The following is a 27,280-nucleotide window of genomic DNA, read 5'->3' as shown; positions in this document are numbered from 1 at the left end:
CCAGTTGGCAGATCGAATTGGCTTGTCGCCTATATCGCTAAGTGTGTATATGCCAGCTTCTGTGGTTACATGTGATGAGGTCAGGTTAGTTGTGCTAGACATCAGAACTAGCAATATCATTAGCAATTTGATGCCTAACGTACAGTGTGTACGACAAATGTGACGACAAACCATATGTTGGACCGATTTAATGTCGCCTTCCTGTCATTCCTTAGAACGGAGTTGCATGAGGTTTGTTCTAGTGTGTACAGGAGCAACAATATATCGCTAGCGTCCAAACAATGTAAATATTGTTTGACTGTTGGCAAGATTGTGGTTTGTTCAATTTGACTAGTTTTGAGCTCAAAATAAATTGTCAGAAAAGTCAAAATGATTGGTGGACGCTCCAGTGTTTAACCAGCTTTAGATAAGCATCCTATTGTCAGATTAAGCCCCTTAGTACTGTTTTTATTTACAATTTCAATGTGTTTTTTTTTTACAGGGGAGAATGTCACAGCCTCTAGCTCTGAGTTGCCTCATGAAGACTCAGACAGCAATGAAACAAAGACGGAAAATCCAGGTTGGATATTAACATGTGCACTTACTATTGCTCTTAATTTTATCATATGGAAAATGTCAAATCTTATCACTTTGAACTTAAAGCATGTAACCTGCAAGCTTTTGCCATTTATTATTTTTTAAATCAGATGACCTGTTGTGAATGCTTATATTGTTAAGAAATAAATAAGCAAAAAAAAAACACCTTTCCAGACCTCCTGCCGGGCTGTCTAGCATTGTTTTTCCTTTTTACTCTATACATATTTTATTATGGTATGCAAATATTTCAAATGATTTAAATGAAATTGCATTTAAAGGGCAGATATTTATAATTTGTTATTAGTAGTAGTTCTAAATTGACAGCAGAGCAGTGTTTCAAAGTGAATAGACTGTGGTTAATATTCTCTCAGACTAATTATGGTTGGCAGTATTGGGTACATGGAGTTTGTTGATTCATTTTGTAAGCATGTATAAAGGTCTGGTTTTATGGAGTAGATATCAAAATGAAGTGGTTAGTTGCCATGATCCTTGTTTATGGCATTCGGTTAGTGTGTCTCCTTTCCTTCTGCCTGTTTCCTGACAAGTGGGCATAGCTATTTACTTGCCCATCCCTCCCTGCAGTGGATACCTCCGTGACAGATGTCCTCAATGTCGCTGCTGCTGTTCCTTACACTGGAGACAGAATGCTGCTGCCAGAGGGAGCCCTCGGCTCAGATCTGGATAAAATCTCCACGGAGGGTTGGTCTCTCAGCCTTACCCCCTAAATGTCCTTTTTTGTGCTGTGTTGGGTATGCAGTGGTGGGTTAGTCTTCTGCATCAGAACTTTAACCCTTTCATTGCTGCACTGTTCCCTTCCTCCAAATGTTGTAATGTGACGCTGTATCGATCATTGCTATGTAGCAATGTGTCTTGTTTGTGATGTGGTTGTGATGATCACATGAAATGGCACGAAAGCCACTCATGCCGTATTGTTTGTCGCAGGAATTGTGTTGTATTTCTTGGTTCCAAACATGTAGTCCGACATTTGTCAGTGATTTGCCTTCTAACTACCTTTGCTCCTATGTAAGACTACCCTAATCTTTTATAAATCGTTACCACGGTACTTCCTCATCTTTGCGGCCACAGCTTATACTATGGATCTTACTTAGCCTAACCTGCACCACCCTGGGTCCACCCCCCCCCCCCCCCCCCCCCCCCACACCACCATCTATTACCTTTAGTAAAGTTGTGGCGACCAGGGCGAGACACCAAGCCCGATGCGTGGCGAGCCTGCGAGGGGACCATGGTGCTATTCTGAAAGTGGCTAATGTAACTGGCGTAAGCTGTGCCGCAAAGATGAGGAAGTACTGTTAAACCATCTATTACCTTTTAGTAAAGTTGGGGCGAGCAGGGCGAGACACAGAGGCTAGCCTGATGCGTGGCTAGCAAAGCGAGCCTGCTAAGGGACAATGGAGCTATTCTGAAAGCTAACGTAATTGGCCTAAGCCAGGGGTAGCCAACTCCAGTCCTCGAGAGCTACCAACAGTTCACATTTTCCAGCTCCTCACAGGTGCACTCATCACAAACACAATTTAAAAGATCCACAGGTGGAGCTAATTACTTCACTTGTGATTTTGTGAGGAGTCATGGAAAACAGTAACTGTTGGTAGCTCTCGAGGACTGGAGTTGGCTGCCCCTGGCCTGAGCTGTGGCCGCAGAGATGAGGAAGTACTGTTACCACCACTGTGATTTGAAATATGGACCATTAGGTCTAAAACAGTTACTTTATCTATGGACTATAGAACTAGTATCCCAGTACTAAAAGACTGTCCATCCAGCCTACCCCAGTTGCCCTTTTCCTTCTGGCCCCCAAATCCCCAAAACGCTCTTTCTACAATACTGCATTTATGTATTTGCTCCTCTTGACGATTGTGCTTGGACACTTTTAGCTTTTAAAAAAATGATAAATCAAAGCTTGGATAGAAATAATATTGTAAGAGAAAGCATCAACTTTTGACATTTTTCAAAGTGGGGGGAGACATATTATAGCAGCCTCATCGTGCTATGTGCCCCTGTACAGAATACCATCTCCACAGTCTGTAAAATGTATGCTAGAAACTGATTAGAAGATACTTTATTACAATTTTACCTCTCCCTGCGCTTTGTGAATTTACCCCTTGAGGGTAAGATGTACCAGGCCTTAAAGTGAGAAAATGGAGTGATAAGACACCAACCAATAAGCTCATAACTGTCTTTTTCAAACCCAGCCTGTGAGTTGGCAGTTAAAAATGGATTGGCTGGTGCTTTATCACTCTCCATTTTATTGCTTTTCCAGCTTAGTACATCTCTCCCAGGGGTAGATGTATAAAGCATTTATAAGGGAGGAGAAGTAAGCCAGAGGAGAAGTGGACCATGGCAACCAATCAGCTGCTCTGTATTATTTTATATTAGGCAAGTTATAGATGGTAATTCAGTGCTGATTGCCATGGGCTACTTCTCCTCTGGCTCAGCGCTCCATCCCCAGGGATGTTGCATTTACTCAGTCCTTCCCATGTGAATGAACAGGGAAAATGTCTGTCTGTCTGCCTGTGGCTGTCATGACATTATTTAACTATTGACTTGGACAGACATACTGGGTGGTCCGCGGGATATTAAGCTGATTAGCAATGTAATCGTTGCTTGTATGCACAGCATGTCATTTAGGGCGGGATGTACTAAGGAAAAAATGCGGTAAAACACCCGGGGGTTTCACCGTATTTTCTAATGTACTAAGATCCATCCGCCCGACTTTGCAAGGCTGGTATCGCCACACCCGTCGCACACCGCAGATGCAGACCCCCCTCCCAGTCCTCTGTGCTGCTCCTCCTCCCCCAGCAGCATGTCACATCCAGAGGTCCTTCTTCCTGCAGGGGGAGGAGGAGACGCCTGGGACCGCCACAGAGCCCAGGAGGTGACGTCACCACATCGCAATGTTAGCCGCATATGTTAGTATATATGTGCTAGCATCACGGAAGGGGCGGCGATGTATGTTAATACATCCCGACCTTAAGAAGATCAAGAGGAGGAACCTAAACAACATCAAAATAAAGGGATTTTATTTACTTCTGTATTCTGTGATTAATACAATAACCCGTCTTAAGCGAGCCAATCTGTTATCCCTATCATTTTGTGAAATATGTTCTTCTAGAGTAAATGGAGAGTAGATGCTCATGATGAGTGAATGCCTTTTAAATGGCCCTCACAATAATTGGGTTATTCTCACTTCTATTTCTGAAGTTATTTATATAGCGTATACATATACATCCATTGTGGTTTACAGCTAATTTCTCTAACGTCCTAGGGTATACTGGGGTTTAGGTAGACAATGGGGTATAGATGGGTCCAAAGGAGCCGGTGCACTTTAATAAAAATTAACATCCTGTGTGCTGGCTCCTCCCCTCTATGCCCCCTCCCACAGCCCAGTTTAGAAAAAAGTGCCCTACGGGCCGGTAGCACACTCTGGAGCTCCAGAGTTTTTTTATGTTATTTTTCTATTTTTTTATTTTTATTTTTGCAGCAAGCGGAGCTTACTGCTGTCCTGATGGAGGGACACGGCACCAACCTCTTACAGGGTTAATGGTCCGTGTCCTGCTGCCGGGGTTTGGTCCTGGACGGTGATGTTACCGCAGTCATTAAGGACTGACGAGCACACCATCAGCCCGCCGCCCATCAGAGTGACGGAACAGCGGTAAATAGTCTCCCGCTAAGGGGATTCTTGTAGCCGCGGCGGCGTGTATTTTACACACAGACGCGCCATGTTGGGGGCGGAGCCTCCCGGAGAGCGCGAAAGAGCAGCAGCAGCCGGCGCCATTACCGCTTGCTGAGAGCACCGCGACGACGCAGCAGAGACCGTACAACAGACTGGTAATACAGTGGGGTTGTGGGGGTCCGTGGGTGCTTGGAAGTGCCACTCTTTTGTCCTCTGTAGGACAAAACTGCGTTATTGTTAGCCTGGGTGCCTACCTAACACCCAGCTAAGGGCTTGTGTGCTGGCTCTCCCTGTCTGTCCCTTCTCACTGCTTAGGGAAGGACATTTGCTCTGTGGGTGCGGTATAGTTTTATAAAAGCATTATATACCTTCCGACAGCATGGCAGGGAAGAAGTCTGTGTGTCAGTCATGCCACGCAAAATTCACCCCCGTGGTGGAGGGGTCTCTTGTGTGTGAAAGCTGTATGCCACCTGAACAGGGTACTAGCAGCCAGGAGCCTGCTTGGTTGGATTCTATTAAGGGAATGATGTCTTCTATTTCTTCTGAATTAGCTGTGGCTAGGCAGGAGAGACATGTGCTTACAGAGGTCTGTGGCTGATCTTAGAGCTACACCTGCTGCTCAAAGGCCACCTAAGCTTCTTCCTCAAAAGCGTTCTTTGCCTGCTCTGCTCGGCACAGACACTGAGGATGAGGAATTAGAAGAGGATGAGATAGATATCCCTGAGGTAGTTGAAGAATCTCACTCTCAAGGGGTGGATGCTCTCATTTTTGCTATTAGAGAGGTCCTAAATCTTCCTGATAAGGAAGAGGAACAGACAGAACAAATGTTTTTCTCTACAAAAGAAAAATCCTCTGCCACCTTTCCTGTCTCTACAGAGCTTAACAGAAAAGTTCAACAGTCCTGGGCTCACCCAGAAAAGAGATTTCAGGTGCCTAAAAGGTTCTTATCTATTTTTCCTTTCCCTTCTGAGGATAGAAAGTTGTGGGAGACCCCACCGGCAGTGGATACTTCTGTATCCAGGCTCTCTAAAAAGATAGTGCTCCCAGTCCCTGGGGCAGCCTCTTTGAAAGATCCAGCAGATAGAAAGCTTGAATCTACATTAAAGGCTATCTATGTGGCATCTGGGGCAACTCAGAGACCAGTTATTGCAGGTTGTTGGATAACCAAGGCCATTAGCAAATGGGCTGAGGCAATTCAGGCTGATTTACAAGAGGATAACCCTCAAGTGGATATGCTGTCTCTTTTGCGACATATCCAGGAATCTGCAGATTTCTTATGTGAGGCGTTAAAGGAGATTGGCGTAGTGGCAGCTCAGACAAACACTATGTCTGTTTCCGCCCGCAGAGTCTTATGGTTGCGACAATGGGCGGCCGACCCAGAGTCTAAGAGGGGTGTAGAGGCTTTAACCTTCACTGGGGAGGCTCTATTCGGTGAAGAACTAAATAAGTGGATTTCGCAGGCAACTGCTGGAAAGTCCACTTACTTGCCGTCTGCCCCTCCACCCCCAAGGAGAAATTATTCAGGCCCCTCCTTGCAGTCCTTTCGGACCGCGAGGTTCAGGTCCAGAGGCCGAGGAGCCTCAAATGCAGTCAGAGGCACAAGAGGCAAGTCCCGCAGAACACAGTCAGCAGTCCTGCCCGAGCAGGCTCACACCTCCACTCAGGAAAAGCCCTCAGCATGACTGTTCCCTTCGTCAGGGGGGGGACATTCCAGTGGGAGCACGTTTACTTCATTTCAGTCCGGTTTGGAAGGCGTCTGGCCTGGACCCCTGGGTGCTAGAAATAGTGACTCAGGGATACAGAATAGAGTTTGCCTCTATCCCGCCTCAAAAATTCTTCAAATCAGCCTTACCAGTTTCACAAGAATCTCAAAGGAACCTTCTGGAGGCAGTTCGGAAACTAATAGATCAGGCTGTGGTAATCCCGGTACCTACCCATCTCAGGGGGAAGGGATACTACTCCAACGTATTCGTCGTACCCAAACCAGACGGTTCTGTACGCCCTATACTGAATCTTCGGTTTCTGAACATGCATCTCAAGACTTTCAAGTTCAAGATGGAGTCCTTGAGGGCGGTCATTTCGGGATTGGAGGAAAAGGAGTTCTTGGTGTCGTTAGACATAAAGGATGCCTACCTTCACATCCCGATATGGCCGCCACATCAGGCCTATCTTCGCTTCACGATTTTAAACGACCACTACCAGTTCAGGGCCTTACCGTTTGGCCTGTCTACAGCCCCTCGGATATTCACGAAGGTCATGGCAGAGATGATGCTTCTACTCCGCCGGGCCGGAGTGAATATTGTGCCATACCTGGACGACCTTTTAATAAAGGCCCCTACCAGGGAGCTACTGGAGGAGAGTGTCAGCACCACCTCCAGGATCCTGTCAACCCACGGATGGATACTGAATCTAAAGAAGTCGCAGCTAGTACCATCTCAAAGACTTCTCTTCCTAGGGATGATACTAGATACGGTGGCGCAGAAGGTCTTCCTGCCAACGGAGAAGGTTTTGGCCAGGTTGGTTCTGAAACCGCGCAGGATATCTGTCCACTCCTGCATACAACTACTCGGGAGGATGGTAGCAGCATACGAAGCGATTCCCTACGGACGCTTCCATGCGAGGACTTTCCAACTGGACCTATTAACCAAGTGGACGGGTTCTCATCTCCAAATGCACTCCCTGGTCACTCTGTCATCGGAGACAAGAGTCTCTCTTCTGTGGTGGCTGAAGTCATCCAACCTGCTAGAGGGAAAGAAGTTCGGATTTTACCCATGGGTACTCCTAACAACAGATGCCAGCTTGAAGGGTTGGGGAGCAGTAACTCAAGGAGTTCATTTCCAGGGGCTATGGTCAGAACAGGAGGCCTCTCTCCCCATAAACATTTTAGAACGAAGGGCAATACATCAGGCCTTACTACAGGCCTCAGATCTGTTGAGAGGAAAGCCAGTTCAAGTCCAATCGGACAATGTCACGGCAGTGGCATATATAAATCGCCAAGGGGGCACAAAAAGCAGGTCTGCCATGAGAGAAGCGGCAAAAATCCTAAGGTGGGCGGAAAACCACGCAGAAGCCATATCGGCCATATTTTTTCCGGGAGTACAAAACTTACTAGCGGATTATCTCAGCAGACACACTCTACACCCAGGGGAGTGGAGTCTACACCCTCAGATATTTCAAATGCTGGTGGACAGGTGGGGGTGTCCTCAGGCAGATATGATGGCCTCACAAATGAACAAGAAACTTCCGAGATATTGCTCCCGAACGCGGGACCCTCTAGCAGTGTCGGTGGACGCACTGACGGCGCCATGGCCCTTCAGTTTCATTTACCTGTTTCCCCCCATCCCATTGATCCCGAGAATTCTCAAGAGGATAAAACGGGAAAGGGTCCTGGTGATCTTCATCGCCCCATATTGGCCGCACAGGACCTGGTTTGCGGACCTTCTGTCCCTGTCCCTGGAAGACCCTTGGCCTCTGCCACATCGACCAGACCTTCTACAGCAAGGGCCGTTCATTTATCACGACTTACGTCGGCTAAATTTAATGGCGTGGAGATTGAAAGGGAAATCCTAGCAAGAAAAGGCATCCCAAGTGCCGTTATTCCGACTATGCTCCAGGCTAGAAAAATAGTCACTTCAAAGCATTACTACAGAATCTGGAAGCGGTATGTCTCTTGGTGTGAAAGCCATAGATTTTCTCCTTCGGAATTCAAATTGGGAAGATTCCTTAGATTTTTACAGGCTGGGGTTGATCTGGGCCTTAGGCTGGGATCCATCAAGGTCCAAATTTCTGCACTGTCTGTATTTTTTCAGAGACAGTTGGCGACTCTCCCAGAGGTGCAGACCTTCATCAAGGGGGTCCTACACATACAACCACCCTTTTAAAGTCCGGTGGCGCCTTGGGATCTAAACTTAGTTTTGGAATTTCTTCAATCATCCTGGTTCGAGCCTTTGAAGTTAGCAGAAATAAAGTTCCTTACATGGAAAACGGTTTTGTTATTGGCTTTAGCATCTGGCAGAAGAGTCTCTGAGCTGAGCGCACTATCGTGCAGAAGCCCATACCTAATCTTTCATGCAGACAGAGCTGAGTTGCTTACAGGGCCGAAGTTCCTCCCGAAGGTGGTCTCGGCTTTTCATATTAACCAGCCCATTGTGGTTCCATCGGTTACTACTGGTTCTTCCACCCCTAAAACTTTGGATGTGGTTAGAGCTTTGAGGACTTACGTTTCTCGAACAGCTCGTACAAGGAAGTCAGATGCTCTCTTCATTCTATATGATGCTAGAAAGATAGGATGTCCAGCGACAAAGCAGTCCATCGCCAGATGGATTAGATTAACCATTCAGATGGCATATTCGCAGGCCTCGATCCCTGCTCCGGCCTCCATATCCGCTCACTCTACCAGGTCGGTCAGTGCCTCGTGGGCGGCTGCTAGGGGGACTCCTTTACTACAATTGTGTAGGGCAGCCACATGGTCGGGAAACAATACCTTTGTAAGGTTTTACAGTTTTGATACTCTGGCATCAGAGGATCTACAGTTTGGAAACTCGGTGTTACAGGGACCTCAGCGCACTCCCGCCCGTTGTGGGAGCTTTGGGACGTCCCCATTGTCTACCTAAACCCCAGTATACCCTAGGACGTTAGAGAAAAGGGGATTTTGATTACCTACCGGTAAATCCTTTTCTCGTAGTCCGTAGGGTATACTGGGCTCCCACCTCTGTGCTTCGTTCTACTGTTTGGCGTGTTTGACTGACCGGTTTCGTCAGTGTTATGCTGTTGGTAGTTAAGTTTAAAGTTATTCCTCCTCTCATAGTATGACCGTCTCCTTCGGGCACAGTTTTCTAAACTGGGCTGTGGGAGGGGGCATAGAGGGGAGGAGCCAGCACACAGGATGTTAATTTTTATTAAAGTGCACCGGCTCCTTTGGACCCATCTATACCCCATTGTCTACCTAAACCCCAGTATACCCTACGGACTACGAGAAAAGGATTTACCGGTAGGTAATCAAAATCCCCTTTTTCCAGCCATTCACATCAAATGTGAGATTACAATATGCTTTTCTGTCACATATACACACTTGATTAGCCAATTAACCTACCTGTATGGACTTAAAATAAATTTGTGGGCCATTTGGGATTTCAAGACCATGTAATGGTTACTAATGGTGATATCTGAATGGATCACTGTTCTCTGAAAGCTGCATTTATTTTTGGGTGGCTGCAGAGCTACCCACCACAGCTCACAGTAGCAGCCTTGGTTATGTATGTTTAACCACCTTGCTTTTTGTGGAGGTTTTTTAGAACATTTTATTGTTTATTTTTTTAAATTGCTTTCTGATTTCCCATTTATAGATTATTCTTGGTCCTGGCTCAGAAGTATCTCATATATATTTTTTTCTTATACATATTTGTCATTCTAGAATTTGTAGCAATAAACCTTTCTCAACATAAATGTCCCCTTCTAAACTAAAAGTTGTGTAAATTAAATTAAAGCCACCTCGTCCCTTGGCTGTCCTGGAAACATTAATAGGCTTGCTAAATATTGGTCTGCAACATTTGTGATAAGGAATTATGGAGCTTATTCTGGTTGACCTTGCGAGTCCACCAGACGCCGCCTGTCTGCCCCCCCCCCCCCGTGCGCGCACGCAAGCGTTCCCCTGCGTGGCTGCGAGTGGATGTTTAGCATAAGCATCCATCCGCAGCCTTGGGTGCAGGGGAGAGATCATTCGACGGTTGCTGACCGCAGAAAGATTTCTCCAGCGCTCACAGTTCTGAGATATCTCTTTGGTGTCTCAGATCTGCGGGAAGCAGGCGGGCAGCTGACGTCAGGTTCCTGCCCCCGCACACGTGTCGTCATGGAATTACCATTGGACTACCCATGGAACGCTGGGCGTTCTCATGGGCGAATCCCCCGGCCCCACGTCCCCTGCCTTCACATTTTCATGCGAGCCCTTGGAGAATAAACTATTCGCTGTCACACAGCCCCTGCACATGCGCACAACTATCTATGCGCAGTTGCGAAAAATCCCTCCCCGTGTCAATCAGAATGAGGGCCTATATGTGTGTTTTTGCTATTAAGTCCCCCCCGCTCATCAAGACATCTATGTGCAATTCTTTACATTCCCTTATTTTGTATTGGTTTGTGTAAATCACTTGCTTTCCACCTCTGTGTGACTGTGCTGCTTCATAGAACCTTTGTTTATTCTCACTGTATTGTCATCATGTCTGTGACTTATGAACTGCAGAGATACCCAAGATGGAGACTACAGATATCCAAGAGCTGCTAAAGGATGTGCTTGGTACCAATGAGCGGGAACAACCTGTTGGGGGCTCCACTGGCCGGATTGAGGGACCCACCGCTACTGGATCACTGACCCAGAGTCAAAGACCCTTTTCCCAAGGTATGCCAGTTCTGTATATTCCAGAATATACTCATCTTGAAGTCTGCTAGGTTTGGAAAAATACATTTCTGGAATGTGTTAGAAGCTTCTTAGAAATCCAGGTAATGTGGAGGAATTGCCATAAAACTAAAGCCATACATTGGAAATGTATTTTGGCAATGGTCCGATCCCCCGCCATACAGGTTGGGGGATCGAGAATACTTTAACACGTTTATTAGTCCTGATCCTGACTGGGATCGGAAATGGGAATTTTTAACATGCTTATTTCCCCCAATTTGCCAATGGATCACAGATAATTGCTGGCTGCCAATCAGTGAATCCAGTTGACGTAGGTAGTGATCTGGGCATCAAGGTGCCAGATGTGTGGGGGTCGTAAGACATTTTAGAGGAAGTGATTGTCTGCACCATGTATAGTGTGTCTGGGTGAGATTATGTACCATGTACTGTAGCACATGCCTTTTTATATAATATTTTAGTCTTTCAGATCTAGAATTGTTTGTTATAACATTATTTTCTTTGTAATAACAAAGTTTTCTCAGTCATTCAATTGAGGGCCACCAATGTTATCCCCAGTATCCATCACACGGGTGCTCCATCTGGCACTATCTGCTCCAGGAGTCTTAAGGTGGCCATACACAGGCAGATTTATCTGATCTGTCTGGTTGGAACAAAAACATGGTTATGGATGAGATCAAATGACAGATGACCATTTGCTTGGAAATGCTGGAAAACTGACAATCTGTCACTCATCCATAACCATGTTTCTGTTCCAACCAGCCAGATCTGAAGATAAATAATAAATAACCTTAAGGCCCCCATACACTAGGGCGACTTGTCCTGAGTCCTTGTCCTTGTCAGTGCTGGAAAAAAAGCCCATACAATGAATGGGCAGCCTGTGATTGGCTGAGCGCTCTCTCAGCCAATTGCTGACTGGCTGAGAGAGCGCTCAGCCAATCACAGGCTGCCCATTAATTGTATGGGCTTTTTTTTCCCAGCGCTGACAGCTTTTCCTGCCCAGCTCTGTTACTGCCAACTGTGTCCCCCGCAGCGCCCCCCTGTCTTACTAGCAGCGCAACCACCCCCCCCGCATTGACGGCTCCCTGCGGAGGTAGTGCAGGCGGGGACCGCAGGTGTCGCAGAGCAGAGACTGTCGGCGCGGCGGGATAATAGAATTAAATCTTATTCAAAAGACTGGGCGGCCGCTGAGCTCAGCCAACCAGCGGCCGTCCAGTCTTTTGAATAGGATTTCACAATTTTTTTTTGTACCGATTGAACCCCCATTTTCAATCATTTTGTATTTCATTACATCACTGCCTATTAATATGAGAATTACTATTCAACAAGGAAGTGAATAAAGGAACAATTTGTGGATGTCATATAGGGGTGACAAATGACACAGAAGTGATTGTTAAATGGTCAAGCAACCTATGTTGGGCCACGTCACGTGGATTAACCCTTTGAAAAATTTTTTTGGGAATACTGGGTGCCCTGTTTTGTTCCCCTATTAAGTTTTCCAAACATTAAAAACATTTAATCAGGGCTCCTGTTTCTTTCTCTGTACTTCTGTCCTATCGGGCTTGGTTAGATCATGTGTTCCCTACAGTTTGGATTTAGAGAGAATTATTTAATTTAACATAAGCTTAAATATCACATTCTCTGAATATCAGCAGGCGAGCACAAAACACATATTATGTTGTTGTTTTTCTCACATCCAATGGGGGGGGCACAGGAACTGCAGGATAATCTTTTCCCTTACTGTCACACTCAATTTATGTGACCTTCTGAGATGCCAGGTGGATTTAAGGACGGAGAATGCTTGCGCACCGTCTTGACCAATAACCATGTCTACCCATGTATATTAGCGTAGTTATGAAGTCTGTTGTGTTTCCAGGTGTTTCCCTTGCTTCTAACCTTCAGCTGGAGTCCTATTCTCAGTCTGGATTCTTAGATAACAGGTATGTACATCTGATAAAATGTTAGTATCAGTTTAAAGGTTTTGAATTTTGAATTGTACACCTGTCCAAACCTATGTATTATATTGTAATAAGGAGTCTTGCTACAGAACTTTAGTAAGTGGCTCATTTACAATACAATTATGGGATGTTTCTTTTGTTAGCAGAGTGTTTGACATCTGGCTGTTCTGTGGGAACAGGATCTTGGTTCTAGGAGTTAATTGTGGTTTAAAGTAAAATCTAAAATGTTGCAATTGTAGGCTTATATACCATTTGTTGTTATTTATACTGGTTCCATTTTAACTTGTGAAATAAGTAGTCCTTTTTTGGCAACGTTTTTACTACTCTTTGTACAGGGACCGGATGGGTTTGTTCAGTCCTGAGCAGTGTGACACTGATGGTTCTTGGACCACAGCGTCTACCCCTACTACACCAACCACAGAGGGAGAAAATGATGGTCTTTCTTACAACCAACGCAGCTTACAACGTTGGGAAAAAGATGAAGAGTTAGGAGAGCTCTCTACAATTTCACCTGTCCTCTACGCAAATAAAAATTTTCCTAACTTAAGGAAGGACTACCCAGGTAAGAAATAGATGTCTGTTTCTTATATCCAAATCCTACTGAATGTTTATTATACATGATTAAAGTCGTTTTCAGAATCACTTCTTATTCTGCTACATTGACTACAAGTACACAACTAATAATGCAGGAGGGATATTTTATATCTGGGGGCATGCAGCCTCCTTTGCCTCTTTACTGAGGCAATGCATGCAGCAGTAGCGCAGAGATGTATGAATATATACACCGGCCTCGCTCGATACCAACTGGCTCCTCTCCAATCTGTCCTCAACTCTGCAGCCAGGCTTATCTTCCTCTCCCGCCGCTCTCATTCTGCCACTCCCCTTTAACAAAATCTGCATTGGCTCCCTTTCCACTAAAGAATCCTCTTCAAACACCTCACACTCACATAAAGGACCATCTTTAATTCCATTGCTCCATATATCTCCAACCTCATCTCCATTCATACACCCTCCCGCCCTCTACTGTCGGCCGATGACTGTCGTCTCTCCTCCACCCTGATCACTGCTTCCCATGCTAGAGTGCAGGACTTTGCCCGTGCTGCACCCCTTCAGTGGAACGCACTCCCTCACTCCATTAGACTCTCCCTGACCTTGCAAAGCTTTAAACGGGCACTGAAAACTCACCTATTCATCAAAGCGTACCCTTCCACTGCATAAACTAGTCCTGCATAAACTAGCAGGTTCTCGACCCCTTGCCTGTTTACATCCTGCTATCTAGCCACCACCCACTTGCTTGCACCTTTTGTAATCTGTCTCCCCTTCCTACTGTAAGCTCCTCTGAGCAGGACCCTCTTCCCTCCTGTTGTCAAATCCCTCTTCTCTTCACATTTCACTCACAGCTCTCCTATACTCAAACACTGTGACCATCTTCATCCGCATACTCATCTCCATCATTGGCCTCAAGCCTCTTATAGTATGTTGATTGAGTCCTCACTACTTATATTCAAGCTGTAATGTGTATTGATCTGTGGCACTCTTTATATTTTTGTTATTTATTCAATGTTATGCCAAGTTTTGTCTCCCTGTACTGTTCCTTTGTACGGCGCTGCAAAACACTTGTGGCGCCTTATAAATAAAATTATAATAATAATATATCTGATGTCCATGTGAGGAAGTAAAACTCCCCCCCCCCCGATGATCCCCAATAGAGAGACCACAGCGGTCAGCCTATTCACTCCACCTGTTCAGCTTCACTGGGAATGTGCAAGATCTCCTAGGGCAGCCCAGAGCCGGCAGCCACCACAGCCAGAATCTGTGCTGTCCTTGCTTTGGTGAATAGGCAACCTGCTGTTGTCTAAATACAAATAGTCAGTGCTACAGACTGTACATAAATTGCCCATTTATACAACTACTACATTGATTCACTCATAGATTTAGAGTTTGGACAAAGGTCAGAAATGGTTTGACGATCTGTGATTTATGTTTCCAAACTCTTGTCACGTTAGATTGGTCCAGTCGGTGCAAGCAGATCATGAAATTATGGAGGAAAGTACCTGCCCCAGACAAAGCTCCTTATTTGGTGAGGGTTGTATGATCTTTAGTATCTATGTATGTGTCTATCGCTATATCACATAATAATCTTTTTCTGCTTACTTTGGGTTGACACTGTTTTTAATTAATATTTATCTTTAGATATTTTTTAACTCAGATTACGGTTACCATTAAACTATAGCAACTTTGTATGGTCAGAAGACATTTATGGTGACTTCAAGGATGCAGCTACTTGTGGGTTGAATACTCCGGTCCCTGTTTATCTATGTTGCAGAAACCAGGGGTTGGCTGGTTTTAAACATCGTTAGTTTAAACTAAGGGGGTATTCAACCTTGGGCCAAGGCTGTCGAAGTTGCCAGACAGTCGTGACCCTGTCCCGTTCTTGGTCTGCTCCACTGAGAAAAAGCAGGTGGGATTCCATGTCCTGCCTGCAGCGGGACGAGAAGAGGGCGTGGCCGTAATCTGCGGCCGGGAAGAGGCGAGCTGCAGCCGGGAGCTCGTCACTTCCCGGCCGTTCTTGGCAGAACGAGCTTGACTGCTTGAGAAGTGGTTTTTTTTATATATAAATACTGGGTTTTTTCACTGCTGCGGCAACATAATTTCTTTAAAAAAAAAATGTTATAAGGGAATTGGAGTTGCTGTTAGTATTCAATATTCTTGTTGCTTGTGTTATTCATTTAATTGATCTGAACATCCCCATCAGACAGATAAATCTGTAAGTGTGTAGCTTATTGTATTTAATCCCTCCACTATTTCCAATGGGGGAAATAGCAGCAGGCGCCTATTCAATTCTGTCTTTCTCGACAGCATTAAAGAGACCTCTCGTCAGAACGGACCCGACTCTAAAAGTTGTCTGGCCCGTTTTGCTGAGAATGGCCATGGATTGACAAGATTACGGCCTGATCTCGACAATCCATTGCCGTTTTCATGGACCCCCTTTCCTTTTTGCTGATCGGAGATGGGATATTGAATCCCGCCTGCCGATAATCGGGCCAGGTCACGACTTTTGGGATGTACCGACTGTCGTGACCCGGGATTGAATACCCCACTTAAACTCCTCCTCCTACCCCCCCCCCCCCAAACCTTGTTTTCTCTGAAACCATGGAACTTAGATGACCTATTGGTTGAACTCCCCCAAAGTCTGCCTCCATGTGTGAATAGCACATGCACTACACTTCATATTGTGAAGATTTTAATTTCATTTTTTTTTTTTCTGTAGCAAAAGGCCAAAGACAATCGTGCAGCACATCGCATAAACAAGGTACAGAAGGTAGGTGCTTTACAGATTCCTCTAAATAGAATTAGGCACCAAACATGCCACTGGTCACTTTCCCTTTGTTATGTAGAGGTGCTTGCATTCATATTTAATGGGATCTGCTTTAAACTTTTATAGTGTTCTAATCTAGTACAGTGGCAGTATTTATAGTATACCACTGAAAATAATCTGCCCTCTTTTTTTATTAAAATTGTTGAAATGCTGCGTGTCAACCAGAAACACCCCCTGGTCTGTTAAGTTTAGCTTTACACCAGCTTTTTTTTAAATGTAATTTATTCACTGCTCTGTGTGCCCCAGGGGCTCGCATCGCACCTTCCACAAAATCGCATGCGATTTTATAGGGTATGCGATGCCATTACATTAGGTATACAATAATATGATCGTATGTCATAAAAAGAGGTTTTACGCACCCCCCCCCCCCCCTCACTATCAACGCCACCCCGTAGCATGGCGAGCGGCGGTGGAACGCGTCCTTTAACTTTTTCATACCCCCACTATCCACGTCGGCGTGGAGTTTACATTATATAGTGTGGCGAGCGCAGCGAGCCCCGCGGAATACATTTAAAGTAATCCTCTGCCCCTCACCATGCTTCGGGCTTGGTGGCTCGCTGCACTATGTGGTATCCAACTACAGTGTTAAAAAATAGAGACCCCTTTTTAGATCATTTAGAGAAATGCTAATTTCCCTTGGTGTACACTCTCTACATTACGTATTTAGCTGACATTTTCAATGTTAGCGGAGTTGTGTTCTAGTATGTGTTTAAAATGTGGTGTGTAATGGCTCTATGATTGTGTTTTCGTCACTAGTTACATTGTCATTTTATAGTGTCTTTATTAACTTTTTTTCCTTTCGATCTGTTGTTACCTGTACAGCAGGCAGAGAATCAGATCAACAAGCAAGTCAAAGTGGAAGGAGTACGAAAAGCAGAGCGTCCAGTTCTTCAGCTTCAAATTCCCATGCAACCGGGCTCTCAGTCTGGAGTAAACCCCGATTATCGGGCTGGAACGTCAGCTGGACAAGATCTCTACATGTCGAGTGGCTCTGCAATGTCTACCTCCTCAGACTTGTTTCTGAAACCTTCTTCAGCAGGCACTCCAGGAGCTGAGTCTTCTAGTGATATTTTTTTCAAATTGCCTCCTCAGTCTCCATCTCAGGAGCACTTTGCAAGTTCACCTGCATATTCTTTGGACCCTCGGTATCAGTCTTCCTTATCACAGTCACCAGCTTCTAGTGGGGGATTTCAAACTCCACTTTCTGGTGCAGAACACCAACATGCACTGAATACACAGAACACCGCTCAAAACATGGATTATCAACCTTGCCATACAGCCACTCCTCATCAGCCAGAACCTTTTGTGAAACCACGCTATTCTACTGGGTCCCTTGATAATCTATCTTTGATTGGAAGTCCAAGCTCAAGGTCTTCTCAGTTTTCTGAGAACTCTGGCAAACCTGAATCCATGATGTCTCCCACACGTTACGGTGATCCCAAGAGACAGACTGATGGAGTCCTTCATATTAAAAAGGAGGATCTTGGACTTGGGTCTTCTTGCTTTTCACATAGTGTTGGGTCTGATGGAACAACTGAGATGAAGTGTGATGTCTTCAAAGCACCCCTAACCCCACGGATGTCTCAGTTAGAACCCCACAGTCCAGCTCCATCGCATAGAGATTCTCACATGCAAGTGACATCTCCTCAGCATCATTCAGACATGTACAGGCAAACGTCTACAGCTCAATACATAGACCCTTTCTCACAACCACCATTAACTCCCCGGCCTCAGCCAGTAGATGGCACCATGGCATCTCGAGCTTTATCCTCTGATCCTTTCACTCGTGTTCCCACAAGCCCACAGTCACAAGGAAGCTCACAATCTCCTCTAACACCTAGACCATTGTCAAATGAGGCATTTTGCCCATCCCCCGTCACTCCACGATTTCAGTCTCCAGACCCTTATTCCCGTCCACCTTCTCGGCCACAGTCACGAGATCCATTTGCCCCTCATAAACCTCCCCGTCCCCAGATGATTGAGACTGGTTTCAAACCCACTGCACAGATTCCTCATAGCACTCATGCCATTACAAGCTACCAGCCATCTTTAGATGTCCACCCAAAAGTACAGGTTAGCCAGCAGCAGACAATGTTTGCTCGGTCTCCTGGTGCAAGTGTGTATCAAAGCTCTCAGAACCAGTTATGTTTCACTTTTCCGCATTCACCTGGGGATGGTGTCAAAAATTCTCCCTCTCATCAGCCCCATGCAACTCCCTCCCATTCAATGAACAGCCATTTCACCCCAAGCAAACCACAGAGTTACACCTCTCCCAGCAGCAATACAACGCCCTCCTTCCATACTATAGGTAGTCCTCATTCGTCTGGAAACAGTAGCACTTCTGAAGTTTATGTTCAGTCCCCACTCCGACCTGCTTCAGTTTTACCGCAGGAAGCACCCTATCAGTCCCCGATTTCGAGCCAGCGAACGGGCCTCAACTCTCCAGCAGAAAAACAAAGGGAAGATATTGCTGCTATTCCAAATGCTCTTGGCACCACGAATAGAGATGTACCAGAACTACAAGGAATGCCTGAAGCTGCTCTAAGCAACCTTAGCCAATCTGAACAGGAGAAACAAAGACAGGTGTGTTTTAATGTGCGCAGGCTACTTGGTATTTTTTTTTTGGTTGTGTTATAAGTTTATATACAAACACAAACATTGTTTTGTATTCCTAATTTAACATTTTTTGTTTAGCGTCAAAGGCTGCGAGAGCTCCTCATCAGACAGCAGATTCAGAGAAATACCTTAAGGCAGGAAAAGGAGGCTGCTGCAGCTGCCTTAAACACCTCACAGGCAGGATGGAGTGGAGAACCCAGTGGTCAAAGTTATGATCAAGCAGGTCGTGTACTGATGTTCCCAGCACCTCAGGTACATAGTGTGTGTTTTGTACTGCCTTTTTTATACTTAACTTATTGGTGTTAATGTTTTAGAAATATTTAGGGGTGTAATCATTTCAGGATTGTGACTGAACGTCCCGACAATCGGAATCCTGGACATGTGATTCGACACTAATACTGTGTACACATGGTGCGACTGCTTTGTTATTCAATCCCTATTTGATCGGGATTGAATCACAAGGCAAGCCAAACACACGCGTTCGATTGTGACTATATAGTACAGATCTGTAGTATATAGTCATGGCTGCACTGTCTATTTGGCTATTCGAATTCAGCTGAACGGGAGCGTGCTTCAGCATCGAATTGGCATCTAAAGCTTAAAACCATGTTCGATCATTATTCGATGTCTATACGATATGATTCGATTTTGACTATATAGTCAAAATCAAATGGTAAATCTCACCGTGTGTACACACCATAACTCTGCGGTCGGCATTAAATGTTCCTACTGTCAAGTTTCTGAAAGTCCATAAATTGTCGGAAACTGCTGCGGATTGTCTGAAATGGCTGTGAATTCGACATTCCACAGCCTTTATTTTTCTTCTTTAAAGTCTGATCTGACACCCTTTAATGCTATGGTTAATGGCAGCATTGAATAGGTGAGTGCCGATATTTCCTCACAACTGAGGAAGCCGCTGGCAGAGAACTAAAGCGGAGAAATGCGTTTTGTGGCTGTATATGCCCGGTCACCGCTCCACAAGAATGCAGCTATTTACCGCTGTCTTATGTGTTGTCTGTCTTGTCTTGTCTTGTCTAAATTGTCAAATGAAGTGCACTTTTTATTGTTAATGAATTTTGTTTTTTATAATAAATTTGTATATTAATTAAGGAGATTGTATACTCTAATTATTCTGCTGAACACAGCTACTCCTCTTGGCAGTGCCTGCAAGCCTAGGCTGTATGCACTATCTGCATACTTTGAAAAGGGACAGTTTGGTAATTATTTTTGCTTAAGGGTGGCCTGAAGAAATCACAGGGAGTCAAAGGGGTGCCTTGAACTGTAAAAGTTTGGGAACCACTGGGGTATACTGAAAAATGTGTGAGAAAAGAACAGTGCTTACCGTTGGTAATGCATTCACTACATGTGCTTAGCTAATTGGTTAATTACAGAAACTTGTAAGGTACATGCCTCAGTAGTATGAATATAGCAATTGAGAGTGGTGATTGGTTCTGCAACCACTGGCCCGTTTAGTTGCAGCCAGGAGACACCTAGGAGTCGCTTAGTTTTGCAAAGGATTTTAATTTCCAACATTGCCAATGTCTGTGAGGTTTTCAAAAACACCACCCACCACTTTTTGACTATTCCCCTTGCATATGCTGCCATTTTATGCCCGTTTTTGCAGCGTTCTGAGGCCACACCCAGATAGACACCCACAACACACCTTTTTTTTTTAATGCTCATAGTGATGCAAATTTGGAGGTCCGAACAAGTTGGCACATGTGCATTGTGTACGCGGCACATGCATAGTCAGCTGAAATACGTGTCCACTGCAAATTTGCAGCATACTGTGTCAACCAGAATGAGTCTATATGAATGTCGTATAATAAAGGACAATGGAAGGAATTTTGTTTCGGCTTCAAAAGTTACATTGCAAGTCCATCCCTGTAAACTACATTTACATACAACCCCCATTAACTAATTGAAATAGAAGTTAAGTTTGCTGATTATCATTTCATGGAGTTTATTTTTATATTGACAATGTATTTCCTTCCATTCAGTGTGAGTTTTTTATTTGTGTTCATTACAGGAAAAGACTGCTGGTCTTGGAGCCATCTCCGCTGCTTCTGGGCCTGCAAAAGTTGCTGGACAAGTAGTGGCTTCAGCGTCTTTCCCACAGAAGGAATGCTCGAATACACCATTGCCGACAGCATCTCCCACGGCTGTGGACGTCTCTGCCAGGTACCTTTTTTTTTTTTTTTGAAGTTTGTTCTCAGTGTATCACAGATGTCCACACACCTAGGTATTTGTAAGTAAAGCAAGTGTTCCATAAATGGGAAAAAGGCGGTCGGCGGGGCGATGTTTTCCTGATTGCTAGGCACCCAATATATGCAGCCTAGCGAGCAGGTCTGAATCAGGCAATCCTTCCGTAAAAGGGCAGGCAACCTAGAACAAGGAGATGCTTTCTGTACTGTCTGCAGGGAAAAAGTGGGTTGAGTGTAGTGTATAAGATCTACAGCATGCATGTCCAAACTATGGTACTCCAGCTCTTGTGAAACTACAAGTCCCATCATGCCCTTCCCCAGTTTTGCTATTAGATAATGTTAGAACTATGGCAAGGCATGCTGGGATGTGTAGTTTCACAACAGCTGGAGGCCCATAGTTTGGACATGCGTGATCTACAGTCATTACTCTTGGTTACTGCAGTTTCACATCCACCTTATTTATTTAAGTTTAATCACTTTTAAGTTTTGATGTTAGAGCCTGCAGTGCTATAGGGAGGTGTAAAATGTATACTGTTGTGCTAAAATATCATCATCCGCATCTATACCCCCATTTTCCATTGTTTGCTACAAATCTCTCTTAAATCTTATTAAAGAATAAGATTTAAGAGCGATTGGGGCGTTGCTGAAAAGCATAATGTTAGGATGAAACCATCGCATTTGTATATTCAGCTTTCAAAGTTTTGATACCTACTGAATAGATAATATTTTTTAAATGGTTAATTATTAAAAAAAATAATTATGTACATTATTGAATGTCTTTTTGATTATTTTACAAAAATTTGGTGTTCATGAACTGTAATATGCCCTACCACCCATTTGTACTTATTTAAACCTTACAATACAAAATATAATACAATGTCCTTTTCCACCCTACAAACTAAGTATCAAAGGAGAATTTTTGTAACTTATGACACAATTTTTTTTTCTTACAGACATTCCAATGAAGGACCTCAAGCCTTTTATTCAAGGGGGTCGTACTCTGAGCAACAGCATGTCTGGCAGACACAAGTGGCTGCACAAAGGACTTTGGCACCTGTTCGTTTTCAAGATGGGAACAGACCTTCAACAAGTCCTACTGTGAGCACTGGTAGCATAGTTCGTTTACCATTTGCCGGTGAGCAAGTCACATCTTCTGTCACTGTGGGTGGAGCACCATATATTGAGTTACGTCATCATGGACAAAAGCTGCCTATTGGAGTACCCTTTTCACCACCTGGTCCTCAGAACAGACCCCGCTTCTATATGCCAGCTGAAGGCGCAAACTCCCCTTTAATAACCGGGTTGATGAGAGGAGATGGTAATCCTTTGCAAGTACCAGTGATGAGGAATCCATTAATGCAGGCTCAGAAAGTTTTGACTTCTACTCCACATCTTCCTCAGACTGGAAACATGATTAGTGGCCCACAGTCTATTCAAACAAAGGTTGAAACTGCACCAGATGTCCCACAGCAGCAAACTAATGCTCCATCTACAACCCACACTGAAATTTCAAAGGAGGGATCAGCTACTGGTCTTGGAGGTGAAAGAAGTCACTGTGAAGATGCTCCAGAACTGGATGTTGATTTTGATACACACAAAGACCTGGAAGATGATGATTTGGCAAACTTGAGCCTTGATGTTGCTAAAGCAGATGATGACTTGGGAAACCTTGATAACCTTGAGACAAATGACCCCCATTTAGATGATCTTTTAAATGGTGATGAGTTTGATCTCCTTGCTTATACAGACCCAGAATTGGACACAGGTGACAAAAAAGATATATTTAATGAACACTTGCGTTTGGTTGAATCTGCAAATGAAAAAGCTGAAGAGGAGGCAATGCTTAAACTGGATCCTGATATTGTTGAGACAAAAAAAGACAACCTTCCAGTCAAATTGCAGAAAGATATGCAAGCGAGAGGAGACCTGGAGATGACCAAAGATAGAATGCCAGGTAATTTGGGACTTGATTTGGGTCCCCATCTTAGTGGTGGTGTGGATTCTTCTCAAGGTCCTTCCAATGTGGAAACAAAACAGTCCCCATATACAGGTGATTTAAAACCAAAGTTAGAGGACGGTGAATTTAAGACTAGCACTTGTCAGTTTTCTACCAGCAATTCGATAAATATTAAAATTGAAACGTCCCATAGCACTGATAAAGTTTCACTTGGAGTTGGTTTATTGAAGACTGGACCGAACGTTCGTGCAGTCAATACAAATTCTTTACATACTACAAACCAGGGTCCATCCCTCTTCCCGAGCAAAGGTTCCACAGGAATGACTAATGCAAGTAGCCTGATGTTAGAGAAATTTGAGTTGGATGAAAGGACGCTGGGTCTTCCATGCCCTCGTCACTCTCCCAGTGATGATCTGGATAAGATGGAGAGCTCTCTAGTAGCCAGCGAGCTTCCACTTCTCATAGAGGACCTTCTTGAACATGAAAAAAAGGAGCAACAGAAAAAGCAGATGCTGTCAGCACAGCATCCAGAGAGTGCACAGCAGCACCCAATAATAACAACTAATTCACCAATAGCCAATCAGTCTGCATCTGTCATTCAACAGGATACCCATCAGGCAAACCTTGCGGGGCTTGGACTTGTGTCCAGGCATCAGGGCTTAAGTTCTGCTCCCCAGCTTTTAACTCCACAGCAGATACAGCAGAGGCTTGTTGGCGTACAAGCAAGCACCACTCTTGAGTCGTCCATGCACGTTGCAGCTAACCAGAGTCACTTGCTGGGTGGCCAGCATTTGGTACAAGCCGGTGGACCTCCACAGCAAGTTATCCCTCCCAAGCCGATCTTGGGGCAGCAAATAGTTATGAAGCAGCAGCAACAAATGACCAATAACTTTTTCCCTGATACAGGTACGTACTTACAGCATGTATTAATATTGTTATGTGAGTGATCCTACATTACTAAATCCTGTGATAGGAAGTGTGTCTCAGAAAAGAAAAGATTTTTCTTTTACATTTTTTATACCACTCTTCCAATCCGAGTTGGATCCGTGATTTGCCCAGTTTACACTGCAGTGCTGACCTGGAATATTCCCAGACCTGCACTGTTTACACTGCACCCATGACAGTGGGTGACGTCTCCAAATGCCGGGACCACTGATCACCGCACTGGGGGCAAGCCCAGCACCAAGGTAAGCTGCTGTGCTGCCCCCAGCCTACATGCACCCTTAGCCCCCATCCGTGAGGTGAATCGGACACAGGCATCCATTCACTTCCTCCCTGGCTCAGCTGCGGTCTGCACAGTACAGTAGACAGCAACTGCGGCTGTGTGCGCACCCCGCCCAACCTTCATACTGACCGCAGGAGGTTGTGCTCCCCCATTGGTGTAAATGGGAGCCCGGTCCTCCGAGGTTCCACCCTGGTCTGGACCTGGGTAGGATTATTGGGGAAAAAGGACCCAGGTTTTTTTCTGCTACCCTGTTTACACCACTGCTGACCCGGGTCAAAGAGGCAAAAACCTGTGGGTTTGCAGTGGTGTAAAAGAGGTATAAAAAAAATTAACAATGTCAAATGGAAATCTATATTCCTAAATGAGAAGCACTCCAAAAAATTGTAGTTCTGCCCTTGTTACGGCAGCCACCGGTCTGCTCCTTGTCACTATCCAACTTTTCTTGCTACTACTTTTATAGTCACATGGGTACATCATTGTGAATTTTGTGTCTCTCTGTTGTAAAGTATAATTTAAAAAATAAAAACATTCTGTGTACAGGTTGAGTATCCCTTATCCAAAATGCAAATTTCAGAATATTTTAATTTTTAAAGAATGTGTCTTGAGTTTATGTTGTTTAAACACGTGAAATGCACACACATATATTTTATTTTCGTATAAAACAAGGTTTCAAAACCTGAAACAAAGTCTGTGTACTATCTCAGGTTTGAGAGGAAGTGTTTGTTTATTCCGCAGATTGCTCCTTTTGTGTGGATCACATGTTCCCTTCCGCTTGTGTATGTTCTATTACTTGTTTATCTGATTTTTTCTTATTTGTTGTTTATATAGTTTTTAAACTGATGCGGTGCTACCCTTCTCTAGGTATTTATACATAAGCAATGGAGAAGAAAAAAGGCACTGAATTTGAATGCTAAACAATCATTTTCTTGTACATATTTAGTGCCAGTTACATATCATGTCCCCAGTAGTGCCAGTTACATATGCCACTAGTAATGCTAGTGTTCATTCTAGCACCCGCTATCTTTGAAAACCCATGCAGTTCCTCTTCCCTGCCTGGGGTGTCACTGTCTGCTGTAGTGCTTCAAGCAGTGTGGTCTGTATATCAACACTGGTATGCAAACCAGACCTGTGCTAGAAACACCACAGCAGAAAGCGACACCCCAGGCAGGGAACAGGAACTGCATGGGTTTTCAAAGATAGCGGGTGCTAGAATGAACACTATGTGCTGTTACATATGTAGGTTTTTAGCAAAAAAATAAATAAATACATGCTGGAAATCCTTTTCGGAATTATTTTGATAAAGGTTATTTGGATAAGCAAAACTCATCCTGTATTGTTTTTGTAGTGTATACATTTCAGTGTAGGGTAATCGGAAACTACATAATGTTCTATACATAATGTATTGTAGATTTTTTGAAATTATGTACAGATCAAAGTCTACTTTCTTTTAAATATGTAATCAAAAAATATAGAATTAATGAGCCAGTCATTGTAATTAAAGCTATACGATGGGCGATTGATAAGTACCCGTGTTAGGTAACAAAGAATTTTTTTATTTGTTTATTCAAAATAGCCCTCTTTATAGCTCGATACACTTGGCCCAACAATATTCCAATTTTTTCAACCCCTCCAAAAAAATAGGATTTGTTAAACTGAGAAATAGGCTTCAGTTTCGGCAATGTCCTCCTCATTTGATGTAAATCTCTTTCCGCCGAACCTTGTTGCTATCATTTTTGGTAAAACTGTCATTACAATAGCTCCATTACATATATATTTTCTGAGAAAAAATTTATGTTCAATACTTATTTTACTCACTGTATGTATGCACAGCATTCTTTGCTCCTCAAAAGATCCAATACAGCAGCTTAGATTTAAACGACTGGCTCATTAATTCTACTTTTGGTACTTGTTTAGTTTCATGGCGGCTGATATATTGGATGCGATATCGGCCGATCCGGTGCAATTTTTTTACCTGTTCATAACCCCACTATCCACTACGCATGGAGTTGATTTTATGTAGTGTGGCGAGCGGACGCGGATTACTGCGCTCGCCACACTATATAAAATCAACTCCATGCGTAGTGTATAGTGGGGTTATGAACAGGTAAAAAATCGGATCGGCCGATATCGCATCCGATATATCGGCCGCCGTGAAACTAAACAAGTACCCTACTTTTTTTGGTGTACATATTTAAATAAAAGTAGCCTTTGATCTGTAATAATTAAAAAAAAAAAATACAATAAATAATGCTTTTTCCGATTATCAGTAAAACCTACACTGGGATGTACCACTGCATAAACATAAAGGGGGGTTTGTACCGTGCCGTCAGAGGGCCGCGAGGATTCCCCAGAATTACCAGGTTTGATGCAAATTGCAGGAAGCCAGCTGCATATAGCTGCGAGCCTCACCGTTTTGACGGTCACACTCACGTTTACACCTCACCTCGGAGCAGGCGAGGTGGAAAGGCGAGTGAGGGGGAGGCCATTCAATACTCTGAGGGTGAGCTATCGGCACTGCTCACCGTATAGCTCGCCATCACTCCCGTATTGAATATACCCCAAAGGCAATATACAGAACAATTTTTTTTTTTTATTATTATACTTTACACCAGAGGCCAATTCACAGTGATGTACCCATGTGACTATAAAAGTAGAATATAAAAAATAAAGGGTGGACAGTGCTGCTATAGGGTTATTACTGTAATATAGATACATATCTTTGCTGCACAAACTGTGCGCTGTAGATATAAATGGAGGTGACTTACAAAAGTAAAGGCCCCCCATACACTAGTCCGATTTGGTCTGAATCCGCCTAAATCAGATGTGTTTGACATCTCATCGGATGTGATGCGCGGTCCCATGCCCATCTAGGGTTACCACCTAGTCCCTTTAATTCCGGACACATATTAATTACACAGGTTCTGTGGCTGGCTGACTTCAAGACTCCACTTCACCTGAATTTAAACTGCCACAGAACCTGTGTAATTAACATGTGTCCGGAATTAAAGGGACTAGGTGGTAACCCTATGCCCATCTGACCAGAGTCCCGGTGCTGGGGAACGGGGTCTCATGCATTACATCGCATGTGATCCTGCCGTCCGGAAAGGTCCTTGGTGGTTTAAGGGGATCGGGTGGTCCCCACTGCTGCAGAGACATTGCAGTAGTGTAGGGCCAGCTTAAGGCTTTTTTTTTTTTTTTATTATTTATGGTAAAACATTCAGCTATGAAAACTAGTTCTGAATGATTGTCACCTTTAGTTAATGTGAGA

The 27,280-nt window shown here is 44.2% G+C and overlaps 1 protein-coding gene across 5 annotated transcripts in view; it reads left to right on the top strand.

The window, feature by feature from the left end:
* KMT2D (lysine methyltransferase 2D) overlaps positions 1-27,280 on the top strand; it is a 138,370-nt gene that overhangs the window by 53,756 nt on the left and 57,334 nt on the right. For 2 of the 5 annotated variants that reach the window (XM_083169086.1, XM_083169083.1), the window contains exons 24-34: positions 482-559; positions 1,159-1,275; positions 10,503-10,658; positions 12,550-12,613; positions 12,967-13,193; positions 14,638-14,711; positions 15,903-15,953; positions 16,833-18,593; positions 18,705-18,878; positions 20,656-20,807; positions 21,784-23,693. In XM_083169086.1, coding sequence (XP_083025212.1) covers positions 482-559; positions 1,159-1,275; positions 10,503-10,658; positions 12,550-12,613; positions 12,967-13,193; positions 14,638-14,711; positions 15,903-15,953; positions 16,833-18,593; positions 18,705-18,878; positions 20,656-20,807; positions 21,784-23,693 — 4,764 coding nt within the window. The remainder of the gene's footprint in view (positions 1-481; positions 560-1,158; positions 1,276-10,502; positions 10,659-12,549; positions 12,614-12,966; positions 13,194-14,637; positions 14,712-15,902; positions 15,954-16,832; positions 18,594-18,704; positions 18,879-20,655; positions 20,808-21,783; positions 23,694-27,280) is intronic. The other 3 variants (XM_083169087.1, XM_083169085.1, XM_083169088.1) reach the window with 3 other exon arrangements.

This window comes from Crinia signifera, chromosome 2, assembly GCF_055691185.1.
Source record: "Crinia signifera chromosome 2, ASM5569118v1, whole genome shotgun sequence".
Taxonomy (NCBI): domain Eukaryota; kingdom Metazoa; phylum Chordata; class Amphibia; order Anura; family Myobatrachidae; genus Crinia; species Crinia signifera.
Note: the sequence above shows the minus strand (reverse complement) of the source record. Positions and strands in the feature narration are given on the sequence as shown.